We start from the raw sequence: 18824 nt of genomic DNA, 5'->3' as shown, positions 1-18824 counted from the left end.
CTTTGAATACATAAATCTTATAGGTAGTATATTGCTACAATTATCTATGTGATCTTTTTCCTCCTAAGAAAACTTCAGATATATCATGTAATGAGTAGTTACACTACAGTTACACTGCTCTGTTGACAGGTATCCTCTATGAAGCAGATTCTGAGAAGAAAGGGTAACAACGCTATGAAAATAATTTCAGGGGATATACTGCAGTTAATTTAAGAGTCAGCCAATTTATTCAAGTCTGGAAACAGCAGTAGCAAACAAATGGTGAGACGTAGTAAAGAACAATTTTCCAGGAGAGATTTAGTTAACAATCCACTGACCGCACTGGATTTCTCATTAGTGTTGAGCTGAATCTTATGATAGTTCATTCGCCCCACGAGAACAGTATTTACACATTACCAATTAACTATTCCTTAGTGAAAGAGAGTTTTCCAGTATTACATGGGGACACATGTGGGCTCTGTAAAAACATGAGATATGTAACACACGGTAAACAGAAAGTAATGATCTTAAGCAGGCCAAACCCTTGAATTCGTCACTAATAAATGTCCCCGTGCATTCAGCAGTCCTGGCTGCTGGGAGCCTGTTTTCTTCAAATACTTCAAACACTAAAATCCAGAAACATTTATTATTTTAATCCATTACAGGCAGTGCTTGATTTAACTTTATTGGTTGTGGTGGTGGTAGTAGTTATAGTGGGGGTAAAGCTATGTTCTTTTACACATCATTTCAAAAGGGCTTAATTATATTTTATAGCTCAGACCAGGAATCCTGCTTGTTTTGTGTCTAACAAGGTTCAAATGGAGTTCAGGTCAGTGATGAATCAGAAGAGAAGTCAAAGATGGTTATCTATTTGAAATGAGCTCATCTCCCTTAAAGAATAACTGGGCAGGTACATCATGTTCATTATACTCCTGCATACTAAATAGCTGAAAAATCTCAATTGACTTGTTGATTTGGTAATTTTGAGTTTTGTGGTGCTTGATCAGAAAGGGCATACTAAAGTTAAGAAATAAAGGGATTTTCATTTTTGGTCAAGGCTGTCTTTGGCATACAATAATTTAGAATATATTTGTAAAGCTCAATACTGCCCTATCTTATTTTAATTAAGTGGAGAAAAATGCATAATAGAAACCGACAAAAATAACGTTCATTCTCCATCTGTGAGTCCAGTCTTCAAAACTGACCAAGTGCTATACTGACATGAGTGGTTCCTGCATCATAAGCATTTTATTTTTAGGTATCGGCAGTTTTCAGAAAAGTGACTAAACATTCTTACCCCAGCTTTACAGATGGGCGTGAAGAGGTTCTTCAATTTAAAAAAAAATGTATGTATTTTCACATATTAATTTTAGGTGGTTGGTTGAAAACTTTGGTTTATTTCAGGAGATAGCTGGTATCTATGACTCACAGATTTATAAAGTTGTAGATGCCTGCACTACTGAAAAAACTAGACATTGAATGGTTGCACAGAAAATGAAGCATTACAAAATAGTGGATGCCACTCAAAACGTAGCGCTATATAATTGCCACAACGTTGAATTAGAAATACAGCTTTGGTGTCTTGCTCCTTTGCTCTACACTTGATTCACTGGATTCCAACTGCTTTAATAAACTAAATAGTCCATGAACTAGAGGGTAACTTTTCTTTATAAATAACCATCCTGAAGATAGTGCCTGGCAGCACATGAGCTGTTTGAGCTTCTATAACCCAGTCAATTATGCTTGTGGAAGTCCAAGGCTTGACAGATAGACCCAGGCCACACAAACTGAACAGGTTTTCCTGCACTCGCAGGCTGCGGTTCCCCAGGATTAAGGCCAGTCCATCCAGGCTCCTACGACCCAATCTTCTCCCTTCAATCCTTCTCCCCTTCCCTCCTTTAGATAATTCCCCGAATTCTCTTTTGTGTCAGCTTTGTCATTAAAGTGTACTTGTCCAGTGAGCCAGCTGAAGGAGCCGATCTTGCTGAAAACTTTTTTTTCCCTGTTAGTTTTCAGACAGATCAGTGCCCTGACTCGACTCTGAACAGCTGCCCAAGTAACAGAGCTAGTCCTAGGCAGAGTGTGGAAATGTGCAGACACAGTAATCTGAACTTCCTATGGAACTGCACCTTTTGTTTGGGCAGCAAGCTCATGATCTCATCCTAAAAAAAATATTATTGTCACAGAAAAGGAAGAAATATGTTGCCAGTGTGTCAACAATTTAAACAACTTAAGGAGCTGGTCCTCAAAACTGGACAATAATGCATAATCTTTGTGTTCTGTACCTCACACTGCAAAATATAGATTGAACTGGAGGAGTTGCATAGAAAGCATAAAATGTACATAGAAAACATTCAGCTTTCATTGTTATCTGTATTTCCTCATGAACGTAAATATCTATAGAATTGACTTACCATGAAAATGCTATAGCACTTACTACTGCCACATATAGCACTAGGTTCCATGTAACAAAAGAAATACCAGTCTCAAAAAAAAATGCAATTACTTTCACAGTAAAAGATAAAGAGATTACAAAATCAACTGTATTTGTTCTGAATCGAATTCCATTTGGAGTCTACTTTTTAGAGTTCATTTTTTTAAACTGTAAATACAGATCTACAAAATTAGTGCACACTGTCTTGAATCAACAACCTACAACTAACTTTTTTTTCTTTTTTCTTCCCCCTCACCCCCCACCCTGAGTTAATGTGCTAGTTCATCAGTAGCAATTCTGGACTCTGTTACAAAGTACCAGTAGGGAATCTGACCAGGATTAATAGTGGTACTCAGTCCTGGGATTAGGTGGTGTCTTGTTTCATGGATTTTAGGCCATCTGTTCTTCCCTCCTACATTATACTCCTGCAGAACTATAAACGCACCTCCACCTCAGGGACTATAGAAAGGAATTAGAATTCTTCTGCTTTTCATTATCACAAGATTCAGTAACTCATTTCATTGTCAGGATAATCCCCTTTTACTCTTTCTTTTGCGCTTGCAGGGTATGCCAAAATGACAAATACAATCCCAGATGTTAGAGACCTGATGAGGTCTCCACCTTTTCTTGAGTGTTGGGTTTAAGCTACTTGGGACATGGTGTCAAATCTGACAGGACCCTGATGCCCACACCCAATATTCATTAAGGTTTTTTAGTGATTTGTATAGCTGTCTACAAGCTGCACTTCCACTTCAATCCTCAGTGGCCATTTAAATATTTAGTTTGTCCTCTGGCTTTTACTGACAAAGAATTAATTTCCTATTGTTCAAGTGTTGGAAAGAGTTTATATTTCTTTCTAAAAGTAACAAAGGTCTTCTGGGTGTTGTAAATGGCTTGTTACTGCTGCATATTATTTTAGGTAGTCATATCTAATTTAATGTTTTATTTCCCCACGGGCTAACTTGCATATCTGCAGCATCCAAAGGCTATGACAACGCCTTAGCAGAGTTTTCTCGAGAGAGTTAGTTAACTCCAAAATGAAGTTTGGTCTTTGCTCTACACCAATTAATAGCTGCATTTAATTTTTAATGTTTCTGTAAAGTATCTTAAGTATGTAATTTCTTTCAGGTTTAGCAAAAATATTTGTGATTATCATACATTCAAAAAGTTTATTTTTTTCCCTTATTTATATGCTAATCATGTCTGCATACAGGACAAAGGGCTGGGGAATTCTGTCTGTGATCCTTGGAATATTTTATGTCTGTAACTCTCTCGGTTCAGACGCTGAGCAGCAAGACTTCCCTCCTGTGTCCAGCCAGAGCAAAATAAGGCTTCACTGAGAGGCTACAGGCTTCTTGCTGTCTTTCACTCTGGGGAGAGTCTTCAACTTCTCTCATTTAACTGCTCTTTTGGCAGGTAGGTAGTGCTAATTTCAACACCAAACCTAAATTAACTGAAAGCCCTGTTTAGAATTGCATTCTATTTCCTAGTATTTATTGCTAAAAATTATTTCCACTTTAACGGCATGTGACTGTTTTGGAGTGAGCTACATACCTCAAGTGTGATACCAAGCAATCTCAAATCTTACTGGGTACTTAGACCTCAAGAGCTCTAGTTGCTTTGTAGAAGATGACATATACTTCAAAAATCACTGATCCAGGTCTAATGGATAGTTGGTCTAATAACACTGATAGCTGCCAAAAATGAGCTAAATGTTTGTTATCTGCTTATATGAAATGGGTACAAGTTTTAACTTGTAACTCTAAGCCACAAAATATAAAATGACTACAGATGATTATTTTTTTTAAATATCATTGTGACTTAAACTCCTGCACTTAAGGGTATATTGGTAGCGTCTTCTAAAGTAAAATTAATAATATCTTCTTTTGGAAAAGGGACTTCATTTTGGTTTGTTTTTTGTCAATACGCTGCATCACATTCTATAATAGTATTACTTTACTAAAACCAAAATACTCAGGATTTCACCATAAGTACAGAGGAGAACATAAGTATTCTAGCAGAAATAGTAACCATGTTGTTATAAGTAACTGTTGTATTAAAACATGAAAAATGTCCAAAAAATGAAGTCCCTTGACACACTAAAGGCTTGGGGTTGTATAACAGCGTAGCAGAATATGTAGAAATGGAGGTGTTTTAATTTGATCCAACTGCAATGTGAGTGTTCCAACACTTCGAATTTATTTTGTTAGAAGTGAAATAATTCAACTAATTACCCCCCCTGTTTTGCAAAAGCTACATCTTTTTACTTTCATAAAAAATTAAGAAGAAAAATTAAAACAGAAGGCCTTTAGCCTCCACGATTAAACAAGCAAAGTTTAGAGGGAAAACTGATAATTAAAATAAAGTTATACAGCAAGCTTCTTTCTTAATTTCAGTTAAAAAAAAATAAAATAAAATCAAAGCGTTACACAAGGTCACGCACTTTTGTTTTCCCCCTATAAGGGAAGAAAAATGCCGACAATACAGTCCTGTGAGGGTTTTTTTTGCTAAATAATTCCTAGCAAATAGGATTCCTTACAAACCAACTTCATCTCCTACATTAAAACTCATCTGGAAAAAGGGTCGTTTACACTGTTTATAAAACACTGCCACATAAAATGTGTAAAAAAACCATATTTCACTAAAAATAGCTTGCCTAAGTAAGGGATTAGAGTAGTTTCTACTGCTATAATTGTTCCTTTGTAGTTTTTTCCATGATGTTTTTGAACAGTGTTTTTAAGTATGTTTATTAAAGTCAGCACATCAAAAAGGATCAAAGAGAAAGCTAGTGAGAACCAAAGAAACCCCAAGTGTGTTGTGTTGTCTCACTGGGGAGTTATGCAGATTCAAGTAAACAAGTGCAAATTGTTGAGGTTTTAATGAAAATTTTCTACAATTATTGTATCTGAAGTCATTCTATATAATAACATCTGTACAGCAGATGGCCATACTGTACAAAAGGCAAGCAACGCTCCTTTTTCTTCCTCTGTTTTAACAGTACATCTGAGATGACTACTTTTGTCATTGCGCTTACTTTGGTTCAGCAAATAATTCGTAAAATGCAGCTGCTGCAGATGGTCACAATAGTTATTTGACTGTAAAGTCAAAGACACAGTGAAGTATTTGCGTATTAGTTTCATTCTATAAAAAAAAAATCTGACATGAACCCTGTTTAGCTCAAAAGGTGTATCTATAAAGCCTTTTGTAAAAAGAAATGTTGTGAAGAACTGACGTTTTTAAATGCTCCTTGCTCCCAAGACACAGCTACTACACTTTGTAAATTTGAGTTAGCTTGCATAATTTCTTTGCAATAATATAACAAATCTAGCCAGCAACTGTGGTATTCTTCTAAAGTACTTTTAACACAAAATTATAATACCTTTTCCCCCGCACTGAGCAATTTATCTTCTTTCCTAAGTTATAATTTCTACTATTGGTTTGTATCAGCATTTTAATTTCAAATTAATAATTTTAAATAAAAATACAAACAATCTATTAGAAGAATTTTTGCCAGTGCCAGGAAGTCAGTCTTTTGCACTTCTTGAAACTTAAAACAAGCTATTGCACTGTCACAACAACATGCAAAACCTCATGCATATAAATTTTCCTTTCATAAAGTGAACATAAGGCAACTTTAACTGGAAAAAAAAAGTGAAAAGAGTCTGTTGATGTCTATTGTCTGGTTATGAAAATTTTTCAAATAGAATAACTAATTTTCATTTTCATTAGATTCAGCATCAGTATTGCTTTACTTAACAGTTCTTGCCAGAGTACAAACGGAATGAAGATTCATGTATAGCTTGTGACACAAAAAATAAAGATTGGCTTCCTCGGACTGCCAGAAGAATTAAGAAACAGAACTTCATAGCAGAATGTTTCTGAGGCTTAACGTGCAAGGCAAGGTACGTCCTTCTTCTGGGAAGATGAAAAACTCCAGGGTAAGTGATATACACTGCTGAGTTTGCCAAATTGCTTTATAGTACAGGGACGGAATGGGCTTGGCTTTGATATAGCGAAGCTTGCTGTGGAGACCATAACGTACCATGGGACGGATAACGTATAAATGATAGAGGGGAAGTGATGGAAGGAAAGAGGGTTATTACACAGAAAGAAAACTAGAACTATTTAAAGGACATTAGAAAGGCCTTTTACTCTGTTGCAATGCTAGAGTTGCAATCCGATAGGAAAAGCGTGGGAACGCAGGCACTGTTCGTCCCTGCACTGCTGTTTATTTATGGATAAATCAAGAGTTTCAGGCTCCAGCACTTTCACAGGCTTTCATGTTCTCTGAACCTTAAATTTTTCATTTTTAACTTTTAAAACAATAAAGAAGCACTGAAACTTGCTGGCCTGAGGAGAAATATTTCTGATGAAAAAGAAATAAATCACCACCTCACTTGGCCTACAACTTGTTCCTCTCAGCTACAGACCATTTTACCTCGCAAACTACTCTGCCAACTACCTACATCTGGCTCATCTCTGCATCATGTAAATGTACCATCTTATTAATTTTATTAAAAGACTAATAAAACAATTTACAAAGACACTCAAATGTCTTAATTTTAAATGAGTCTCTGGTATCCTGTTAATTGTACCCAAGGTGTAAAGTTTCCTAGCAGCTCTGCAGTAATGAGGCTGGAGTGCCTGTTTTCCCTGGGTGACTGTCAGCTGTGCAGAGGAAGCATGTAAAAATTTTAAACTTCATAAGCCTGGAGAAGAGTAACTGTATGAAATAGTAGCATATGTCAGGGCTCTGAACAATTATTTCTGTATTTTTTTAAAACAGAAATATAGGGTCCTAACAAGAAAATCTAATTATAGGGTAATAACTGTCAAAATTTTGCTCCTTTAAGTATGTATTGAATTTTCAGAATACCAGAACAGTGGTTCTTGTAACCACTATTTCAGCCAGAATTCTGTCAATAAATTAATTACAAGCTAGGGGATATTAAATACAAAATTAAGCACTCTTGGGTGCTGCCTCACTGAAAGGAGAGCTGAGGTAATGAGTCTATCAGGGATTTGATATTTTCTGTTGTCGATTTATTATATAGCTAGATGAGTTCCCCTCAATGTCCCATGCTTTAAAAAACGGTTACTAGACCACCACTTGAAAAAATCAGTAGCACTTCCAACTTTCAAAAACTCTTACCTGCGGTTTTATGTCCACTTTTAATATTTAGGCTCCCAGTGAGGTTTGATAAAGAGACTAACAAACAAGGTTTACTGGGATGTGGGATGGTTTCCATCGAAACAACCATTTGGACGGTGTGAATGGAAATTTTCTGAAAGCAGGCAAGGGCTCGCCACAAGTTTTCTTGTACTGAAGCCTTTTGTGCAGCATTGGTGTGCACTGTAGGCAGCAAATCCTTTGTACTGGGGTGTTTGGTTATCAAAGTGACATCCTTATCTGGAATAACACCAGCTGATGGAGCAGCCTCCTTCCTGGGTGCATCATTTGTGGTTATGATTTTTTTCAAAAACTGGTTTACTTGATCAAGTCTGGCAAAACTGAGATTTGCTTTCAAAGGCTTTGACATGTCCACATTTATGTCAGCTGTAGGAGAGAATTGGAGAAAGAAACATGAGAAGTTATAATGCAATTATTCAAGCAATATAAAAATACTAGGCATTTAGTGGAGATAACATTATTTCTATCATGTTTCATTAAAAGGACTGAATCAATGGTAAAACATAATAAAACAGTATTTTTAGGAATAAATCTGAAATAAAAAGTGATGAAAAGTATTACAAGCAATCTTCACTATATACAGTTTTAAATGAAGAAACATGTAACAATGATGATTATTTCCTTGCTTCTTTCAGGGATCACAGCTACCTGAAAGACACACACTTTATTCAAGTGTGTAGGAGCCTAAATACATTAGTACTTTTGTCTGAGAATGAAAATATACTTCACATTCTCTTAAGTTTTACATCCAGTAGAATTATCTGACTAAACTCCAAAGCCACAGAAAGCATTTTCAACACATTTAAATGAGTGAATAACATGTATATTCTGTTGTTTCCTACATAGTTAATAAGCATCTTCAAGATGAAATGTGAAATAAAAGGCAAATATAAAACCTGAAGTATGTTTAGATGCCTTCGTTTTCCAGAGAGAGAATAACCTAATATTTTTAAAATGTTGTCTCCTTAGTAAAGGATTTTGGTACTTCCCAGACTGCTAAAAGTCTCACGGAATTTTTAGAAATCACAGCTAATATGAACAACACTGACAACAGTGATACTTCAGTAGATGAGATACAGCAATTATCAAAATTATTTCACAGATGGGAAGCAGGATTTTATGACGGTTGAAACTTCTTTCTGTGCTGCTATCTGCCTTTTTAACAGTACTTTACACTTCATTACAGAAATCTAACTTTAACTTAGTTTTTAAAATTATTAATTTCAAATTCAGCTTTCACCCAGTAATGAATCAGCTACCTTGTGCAGGGATAAAAGCTTGCTTTTCACTTTGCTGTTTGATTCCCACCGCCCCACTCCCAAGAACCAAAAATGATTAAAGTTCAGTGCATATATCTAAACTAGATTAAATGTTCAGAGAAAACAGCACTACTTAGATTCAGGTTTCATTACAAACATATATAGGAAACACTGTTTGTTGAAGGTTTTACATAGATTAATGAATGTTTCACAAAAATTAAGACCTACTTTCAAGTTGTTTAGAATCATGTTCTACCCTTAATGCTCATACAAACTGATGAGCTTGATTTTCCCACTCTTTATGTAAATTACAGGTTCTTACAATAACAGTAATGGGCTGCAGGAGCAGAGCTTTGGAGCTCCTCTTAAGCACAGGTATATACTGACTTCAGAGTCCCAGGCACAGGACAAAGCACTTTTCTGACCTCACAAAATATGTGGGAGTTCTAAATTTCAGTTAGATGCTTTGGTATCTGAATAGATAAGCATCTGAAATATAAACTAGCACTTTTTCTACAAAGGTAAGAAAAATGTACTAATAGCCACGTAATATTTGTTATAGCTGAATCAAAAAACACAAAACAATCTTAGAAAACAGTCTGTGGTACTCCACAAGCCACAGCTAACTGAAATTTAAGACTGAAAAACTATTTTAATTGTAACTTACAACTTTAATTAATGGTCTTCTGAAAATGCTTTCTCTTGTGTGAAAGCCTTCCACGCTGAACTAGAAACTGTGGCAGAACACTAGCTAACATGTAGTCCTAGTAGAAAGGCAATATCAAAGCTAGGAAGTTAGGAAAGGAAGCTGGACATTAGAAGAGAGCAAGATTTTGAAGTCCTTTCCAGTACTTAAAGGGGACCTACAGGAAAGATGGGGAGGGACTCTTTATCAGGGAGTGTAGTGGTAGGATGAGATGTCATGGTTTTAAACTGAAAGAGGGTTGATTTAGATTAGATATAAGGAAGAAATTTTTCACTGTGAGGGTGGTGAGACACTGGAAGAGGTTGCCCAGAGAAGCTGTGGCTGCCCCCTCCCTGGCAGTGTTCCAGGCCAGGTTGGACGGGGCTTTGAGCAACCTGGGCTAGTGGAAGGTGTCCCTGGCCATGGCAGGGGGGTGGAACTAGGTGATCTTTAAGGTCCCTTCCAACGCAAACTTTTCTACGATTCTATGATTTTCAGGCAGTCAAAACCAAACACGATTAACTTGGAGGATTTTCTCAGAATACTTATGTGCCGACATTTTAAATTACAACCAAGGGAAGAAAAATGTCAACACTTTTGAAAATCTTTTGGCACTAAAGAACACTCCAAGATTCACCTGCCTTTTTGCACACATCATTGGGCCTCTCCTCCCTGTGAATGGAGAAAGAAGACTTATGAAGGAAGAAGAAACCCATGTGACATTATGATATTAAATTAGTTATGATACTCCAATGGAAAGGAGTGTTATTCTAATGAAATGTTTAACACCCCCCCACCCCCAACCAGACAAATAGGCAGCATTTTTTAAATTACCCAAGTTTGAAATCCAACTCACACAAGGATTTGGGTTTCTGAACCATTTAGGCACTTTGAAAACAAGACCCTTATTGACTTAATTTTCTCCATTACAGATGTTGTAATAAAGGAGTAAAATACATGTTCTTGGTTTTGCAACATAGTTAGGTTTGTAAGGCAGTAAATGAGGAAAGGACCCTTCTTGCTTGGTGTGACAGCTTTCACATCTAACTGCTCTGTCAAAGGCACATTTTATTGCCAACACTTTCCTATGGTAGTATAGTCCAGAAGAGGAAAAAACAACCTTAAAAAAAACAAAAAATGCTTAGACATAAGTTGATGTAACAGGTGTTAAGCTAAAGAGAGTAAACTGACTGAGAAAGATTTAGAAGGAGATGAGTATGAGAGCAATAGTTCTCTCTTGGTCTTCCTTAGACCAGGGCAGAGAAGACACAGGGTGCTGGTATAAGTTCAGTAGAGGAACATACATGGCACGTAGACCTACGCCTGCGCTTTATCACTGCTGTTAGTCACTTGTCTTCACAAACATTGTACTCATCTAAGACAACAATTAAAAAGTGGACAGTAGGGCACCAAAGAAATGAAAATTACTTCCCTGGTTTTTGCTTGGAAACGGCACATGTCACACAAAAATGTTGTCATGACTAATAACTTGACAAACATTTGTATTAAGTTATTATTATTCAGTGAATCAGCCCCGACAGAAGGTGGTGGCAGCCAGAAGTATAATTGCAGAAAATGTAACTCTGGAACCTTCACTGCAAATATTTTAGCTATCTCATAATGACATAGGTTATTTTTACAACTGGGGAAGGATTATGTAAGGAGATTCTTTGGCATTTTAAGTAAAACATTCAAAAAATAAAAATCCAGTTGAGCAATCAACATGTTTTTAGTCTTTCTCCTGTTTTAAACTTTATACTTAGAACTCTAAGAGAAACTTTAACATTCCTTCTGAGAAAAACATGTAAGCAATGGAAAGAAAGAGTGAAAACTGATGAAATATGAAGAGCTATTTATAGCAGTTGATGAAGATAGACATTTAGCAGCTTCTCCGGTCACTCAAAATAGGCTAAAAAGTGATATTACAATGTAAAGGGTTGCCTCAAACTTCCAGGGTACAAAATCCAAGGGTAACAGTCTTTTAAGATGATTTTAACCACCCTGGGAAGCAAACCACACAACGCTGTGCAGATTCTGTACCAGTAGGAAAACACAGGTTGCTATAACTCTGACGATTCTCTGAATTGTCCAAAATTTCATCAGAATCAGGACAGGACAAAATGCAGCTCAAAGTCACCTTAACTCCTGAATTGCCTCAGTGTCTCCTCTGTCTACTAGTGACTGGCTACCACAATTATATGCCAATACTTTGTTTAAATTTAAGACATAATAGCAGTAACTTATTTTGTCAGGTGTTACCTATTTCTAGCAAACAAATAGTAAAGAAATTATTGTGCTTGTAAATAGACTGTGCTCAAGTGAGGTACTTCTGTGTATGTTTAAAACAGACTGAACTAGATGATATCAAACCGTATTTTTATTACAGCATTTTTATTATTTTATTTAATATTTTATTATTTGAGTGTCAAATTTGAATTGTTCTTTCTCTCTCTCAATTTCTTCACTACATCTCTTTAGATTAACCAGTAAATCCGTGTCTGTCAATTATTAGTTTCTAATTACCCCTCACAACTTTACGAACAGCTACTAGGAAACAGAACGATGAAATAACTATTGAGTTAAAAGGAGATTAGATAAATATAAATAAATTACACTTATTATATGCTCCCTCCACACCAGGAGATGACTTAACAGTGAAAGGAAAAGAATCACGTTGCAATAATGAAATCAGAGAGGGAATTCAGGTCCCAGAGGCGAATCTACAGAGTTTATGTTAATGTACACCTTGTGGGGGACCAAAAATCAACTGGAATAGTTTCCTGAAAACTGTTTCCAGCTATTTTCTCATTTAAAAAGTTCCAACTTCACTTGACCCATTAGTCATCATATTACTTACATTTATTATGTATTTTGAAATCTATTACAAAAAACCCAATGGATTCAATATGGCCTGTTTGAACAAAATCATAACATCTATAAAAGAAAACCTATGAGCAGCACTATGAAATTTCTGTCTGAAACAATTTCTTTCTTTGTCATTTTATTACTTAAGAGCTTCAGATAAAAAATTTCAGAGTTATGAGTATTTTACCCTTGTTCTCCATTACATTCAGATTTGTACTGTGAAGATATGATTTTATTCTGTGAACTTGGGATAATGATATTACTCAAAAGGACTTTTTATTTGTTGGGCTAAGGATGAATAAGCAACACAAAAATAACAGAGCTCCTAGGAAGTTGCTTTAGGTCAATCCCAGCTCTTACTGAAGTCAGTGGTCTTAGTCTAATACATATCATAACTTAATGTACATCAGGTTACCAACCATTTCAATGACTAATAAACTACCAGAGTATACACTTAATCTGAAAAACTAGGAAGTAAATGCCATGAGAATTATTTATAAGCTTTATTTCTAAGACTGAGATCCTTACATAGAATATGAGAAATGTTGAACTGTGAGAGAGCAAATATGTCATTTTCCAAGAATTTGTTCACTTCTCATACCCCTCATTCTGCAGTGCATCTTTTATTTCTCATAGCTAACACAGAAAAGGCCAGGTCTTTCTTCCTCAGGTTGGACATGGATCTCACTCTCCCCTACCACAAGAAACCTGTAAAATTTTAAACTTCTTAATAAATAGTACCGCTATAGAAGAAACTACTGTTCACCCTAAACTCTAAGGAGGATTGAATTTCCTAGTCCTAAACAAGAGAGGAGCAGGCAACAGGCATGAAACATTTTACCACCAGTAATGTTCTTTCTCTGGGAGCCAGCCATCCTGATGCAAGGAGTCTAACAGAGGAAATCTGAGGAAGGTAAAGGTAATCTTGAGCCCTGATTCTGATTTGGAGTCAGGGTGGCCCTTCAAGTAATAGGGAAATGGCTGAATTGCAAAAATTAAATTTATAAAAATAGGAAAGAGAGAGGCATGTAAAGAAAAGACTAGTTGTACTGTTCTCAATTGTCCCTAGTCAGGCATCAAAAGAGAGACAAATTAAAAGAAATTGAAAAGCAAGAAGAATACAAACGAATTGTTTTTATCCTCTAATTCATCATTCCCAATTTGGATCAAGTGAAAAGAAGGAAGAAACTTGAGACAAGGCTTCAGAGGCCATCTGCAGTCCATCTTGTATTCTGCTTCTGCGAGACAGATGCCAATTAGTCTGGAAGAGGCTGGTAGTCACTGCTCAGTATTTCTACCTTCTGCCATCTGTGTGCTGCTGCCCCACAGAAGCAGGTCTCAAAGGCCAGTATGGCAAACTACAGCCTTCAGGGAGCTTAATCAACTCAAGCCATGTGGGGCGTTCCCCAGCAGTAACAACTCCTATTTCCATGACTTAGGATGTCATTGACAGTATGTGAAGGTGACATTAAGACATTAACAGTTCTATCTACCCAGTGCCTGGGTTTGAGATCTCTGACATGGCTCAGAGTGATGAGATTCTATTTATTTTTTAAAATAGTCACAAATTAATCAAAATGAATTGTTGTAGGTTGAGAAGACCAAAGATACCCTTAATAAAGGATGGAGGGTTACTGCTATTCATAGGATATTGACTGAAATTAAGCAGCTGTGCAACTACCAAATACACTACATAAGTGTGTCAAGGGTTGGGTGGCGAAGCCAAAAACAATAACAGGGGGCACCTTCCATGAAAAGAGAACCCTAGCTAAGGGAAGCATTAATTCTCTCAACAGAGAGTCAGGGAACTTGAAGCACAATACAGTGAGATGAAACAAATTGTTCCAGGTTGTGGAAAAGAAATGAACCCATAAATACTGACTTTATGTTATCTGCTTAGCTGCTGAATAATACATCTATATTAAGACATACATGAAAAAAAACCAAACAAACAAACAAAAAAAAGATGTCAGAAAATTGAGCAAATGTTTGAAATGAGTTTTAAAAGAATGCCAATACACTGAAAAAGATACCAAGAATGTATTTTCCAACTTATCCATGAATCTTTGGGGTGTTATTTTCATTTTCAGTACCTAGACATTTAAGAAACTAAATTTAAAATAAGTGTTGTAGACACTGCTTTTAGAAAGCTACTTTGATAATTTTATGCATTATTACACTGATATTACGGACAACAGATGTGTCAAAACCAAAGCCGTACCTACAGGCTTCTACACCTGTTTGGAATATTTCTCTTTGCCCTCTTAATCAAATAAATATCATTTCATGGCTACAGTGTCAGTGCTTTAAAAACTTGTTTGTAAAAGAGCAAAGGGAAAAAAAGCAGCTCAAAAGTTTTGCAAATGACCCAGAGTTAATTAGAAAAGTCTGCACCCTGGCTAGTTCCCCTTCTCACGTGTCAGCTCTCATTAAATCAAAAAATTCTCATTTCAAAGTTAACAAACACCATGGTTAACAAAACTGTTAAACTGGGATCAAGTGGGCACATTCCTAGGTTTATATATGATGTCATGCTAAGCAGCCCACAGCTGAACTTGCAAGTAGTATGAATGATTTTTCAATATATTAAGTATCTGATCTAATGCTAATTTTCTCTCTATAGGCTAACTGTGCTGGGAACAGGTGGCCCTGCTTTCAATTATGGAGGGCTAACATGCCAGTGTGAGGCCTGGATTAGTTCACCTTCTCACAGGGAATTTGCCTCGGTTGGGAATGGATTTATTATGGCTTCACACATGGAATGGAGCTCATGTCAGCTGAGGGCAGCGATACATCATATGATTCAAATTAACCTGCTGTGGACTGTTCCGCAGGGCTGATATTGTGTATTAAAATGACGACATTTTTAAAACAGCTTGAAAGAAACCAGGATTGCTGAAGTGCAATGGTTCCAATTTGTTCCAACTAATCTATCACCTGCTGGAGATATTTATTCTAGTGGGTTTCTGGTAGCTGCTATTTTCCAGGTTTCTCCAAACCACTGACCTTGCTAATGGATACAATTGTTGCTTCTGCAAATAGGGGGGAAAAAGCTGGAAAGAGTGCCATGGTGCAGTTTTGTTTGTCGCTTTTTATGCATAAACCTCGATCCAGTGCTGTGCCCCTCATGGTGTCCAAACTGTGTGAGAGAGCGACTGGCAGGAAAGACCAATCTCCCAGGTCCCCCAGTTCTCATTTTATCTTTTAGTGGGACACAGCATTTCTTAGTTTGTCTGGATAGTTTCTTCTACAGAAGTTATTTTGAAAGGCAAAGTATCAAGGACCACAGTTATTTCACACCTACCCTAACACCTTTCCAAGAATCTGCTGGGGGAAGACGACTGTAGTACAAACCGTCTATATTTTACATGTAGAAGTATTTTAAGGCAATTTGTGTGAAGCGGTACTTCATAAACATGTTTTGTATCATTTACATGCAGAAAGAATACATCAAAAAGACAGCTTTTATACCCAAGAAAACACAGATAAAGATAAAAATACAAAGAAAGGACTAGAGGCTAAAGAGAATAAATTTTCAAATACTATTAAAACAGGATGGTCACATTTGTTCCTCACCTAATGAATATTATCTAATGCTGAAGCAGTAAATAGTTCGCTTACATGTATTAGGCAAGAATTAGATCTACAATCCAGTAACAGACTGAATATAAAAGAGAGGGTCATGTAAACTGATGTAGATGGAATCTAAAAAATTTTAAATAATTAGTTACTGTAGAAAGAGAAAGAATAGTCCTTTAATACACCATGGGGTTAAAGTTGAGGTCTGTTCCCACAGGCCTGATGATGAATGCTTATTTCTCCTAGGATCCTATTACCTTCAATCTGGAAGAAATATCATTTTTCTTCAGTTGCCAAAAACATACAAAATAATCAACTCATGTGGCAAGAAGTGCATTAATGTATCCTGTTATTCTCATTTAATTAGTGGTTTCCAAGTTTAGCTACTTGCTGTAGTTTTTTGATCTCCAAGCTAATATGGACTGACAACCTGGTTTCCTGTGTGGTGAAACCATACGATTTTTCTATGGAACACTATCTACTTATCTACTTCAACTGACAAACTATTTACAAGGAGTACCAGATTTATCTAACACAGCAAACACTGGGAACCACTTGCAGATTTTTTCTTTTAACTGCTTGCATAGTGTTTTGCATCATAACACATAGGCATTTGATTGTTGTATTTGAAATTTAATCTCAGCACACCAACAATGTATTTTGTAAGAAAAATGACATTACAGTCAAACCACTGAACTCTGAACACTTACAATCTATACAGAATACTCTACAGTTATCCCAACTGCTACATCCAGATTTTTGTCAGCATAGGCACAGATTTTAAAAATGTGCTGACTTTTCAGAACAGCACATCAGCTGTACCCAACAGGTACCACCTACTAGTGCACCCAATGCATTTTAATAATTCACTTACCACAGTTATAAAACACATATATCTAAATGAGTACGAAAACACACAGTATACCCTTAAAAAATATGCCAGTTAGTAGCATCATTATTTGCCAAATGTTCACCAAAAAAAAGAGTAGGCCTTCAAGGCCTGAAACTTAAGTGTGCTCCAGCAGTGCATTTATTTATTCAATCCATTAACTGTGGTCTCTCCCATCACAAATGCTGTTTGTCTGGTGACCTCACGAGAGCTCTCAGGAGTTTTGCCGAGTTACTCGTCCTCAGTGAACAACTGCCAGCTCAGTTAGGATCTGGTGCTGTAGACACTTTCTCCAGGCCTGCTGATGGCCAAACTACCTCACCCTGGAAGAAGCTGTGGTTAGAGAACTTTCATCCCAGGACAGTTAGTAACTCATTTTCCAGTAGCCTGCTGAGGAGCTGTCAAGCTTTCATAACTCTCTGCATGTGCTGCTCTGACGCAATCACATGCGGAAAGCACCTTCCATTACTCATCCAGTGAAGCCTCCAGCCCACAAGGAAGGCTTCTTGGTGAAGGTTGGTTTATTTGAAGAGGACCTCATAATGGCAACAGCCGAGATTAGAAAAACCTGCAAGGGAATGCTGAGCTGTTTTGTTATATTACACCAGCAAAACACTTCATTAAAATTCAGAGTAATTACTGTTGAGTTGTGTGTAATGATAGTTCCAGTTCCAATTAGCATAAAAAAGATGGTAAAAAAAAAGACTTCTGGCTAAGAGGAGATCCTGGAGGAAATCTCGGAGGTTTTATATGCTTAGTGAGAATAAATGGACTGAAGTTTATGATGCATTAATTTATGGTTTTTCAGTTCCTATTTAGCCAAATACCATGGAGGGGAGAGATTTAACACCAATCTGAGATCTGACTGAATTGATGGGACTGGGATAGACACTTAGACTACTTGTGAATGTTGCTGTACCAACTTCCACGTTTACTAGTTTAGTGAGAAATCTGTCCTACTGACAGAAGAACATCAGGGCAACAGTTCAGGTGTGTAATAAATTAAAGGCTGCACCAGGAAACCATAGTGAGAACCTTGAGAAAAGGGGAATGGACAGACAAAGGATCTGGCAATATGGGAATCTGCCAGATGTGGGGAGAGAGGACACAAAAGAATTGGGGGGGGGGGAATAAAAGAAAACCAATCTGGCAGCAGTGACCAAAGACCACTGATGATAGGTGTCTCTAACCCCTCTTGTGCTGGTCATAATTAGAATGGAAATCCTCTATTATTATCAATTAATCCTTTAGTTCAAATGGCAGTAGAGCACGCAGTAGGTCTGAAGGTTCAAACTCCTACTAATGAAGTTAAATAGGGATCAGTATACCAAAAGCTCTGCATTGTCACGTGGTTTTAAAATCTCTTAAAATAATGCTTTTAGGACAGCACAGAAAACCAAGAAAGGGGCAGTGATGAGGTTGTTCACATAGTTTATTCTTTCCTCGAGACTCCTGCCTGCCTGCAAAAAAAATGCATTTTCAATTACTTAACCACAGTATTTATAGTTAGTAGGTAAATATGTATGTCTCATTCTCTGAGTGTTCAATTTGATGTCCTGGGGTCTGATAAGCAGAACTGATTACTGCTTCACCCAAAGACTATATGAACTGTGTTTCCAACATCTACATTTCTATAATTTTAAGTACCTTAGAAAATTGGGTGTTTTAAATTGGTAAATGTAATATAATGGAAAACCTTTAATTACCCTGGGCCTCTGTTGTCTCCTGTGAAATGGTGAGAGCATACTATTGCATTACCCATGGGAGGGTTGTACAGGTAAATTTCTGTAGTGCTCAGATCCTAAAGCGGTAAGCAACACAGACAAAATAAGTAACTCTGCTGTAGAGACCAGTTTAGATACTGTGCAGTAAGTCTGTATGACTAGATAAATGAATGAATAGGAAAACCCAGTACTGAAGAGTTGCTCACTAAGTAACTGATA

The 18824-nt window shown here is 36.7% G+C and overlaps 1 protein-coding gene across 1 annotated transcript in view; it reads right to left on the bottom strand.

The window, feature by feature from the left end:
* Positions 1–18824, bottom strand: part of VPS13B (vacuolar protein sorting 13 homolog B) — a 477299-nt gene that overhangs the window by 90306 nt on the left and 368169 nt on the right. Inside the window, 1 exon segment of the mRNA XM_026841594.1 lies at positions 7566–7970. Coding sequence (XP_026697395.1) covers positions 7566–7970 — 405 coding nt within the window.

This window comes from Athene cunicularia (genome assembly GCF_003259725.1).
Source record: "Athene cunicularia isolate RWA chromosome 2 unlocalized genomic scaffold, athCun1 chr2_part1, whole genome shotgun sequence".
Classification (NCBI taxonomy): domain Eukaryota; kingdom Metazoa; phylum Chordata; class Aves; order Strigiformes; family Strigidae; genus Athene; species Athene cunicularia.
Note: the sequence above shows the minus strand (reverse complement) of the source record. Positions and strands in the feature narration are given on the sequence as shown.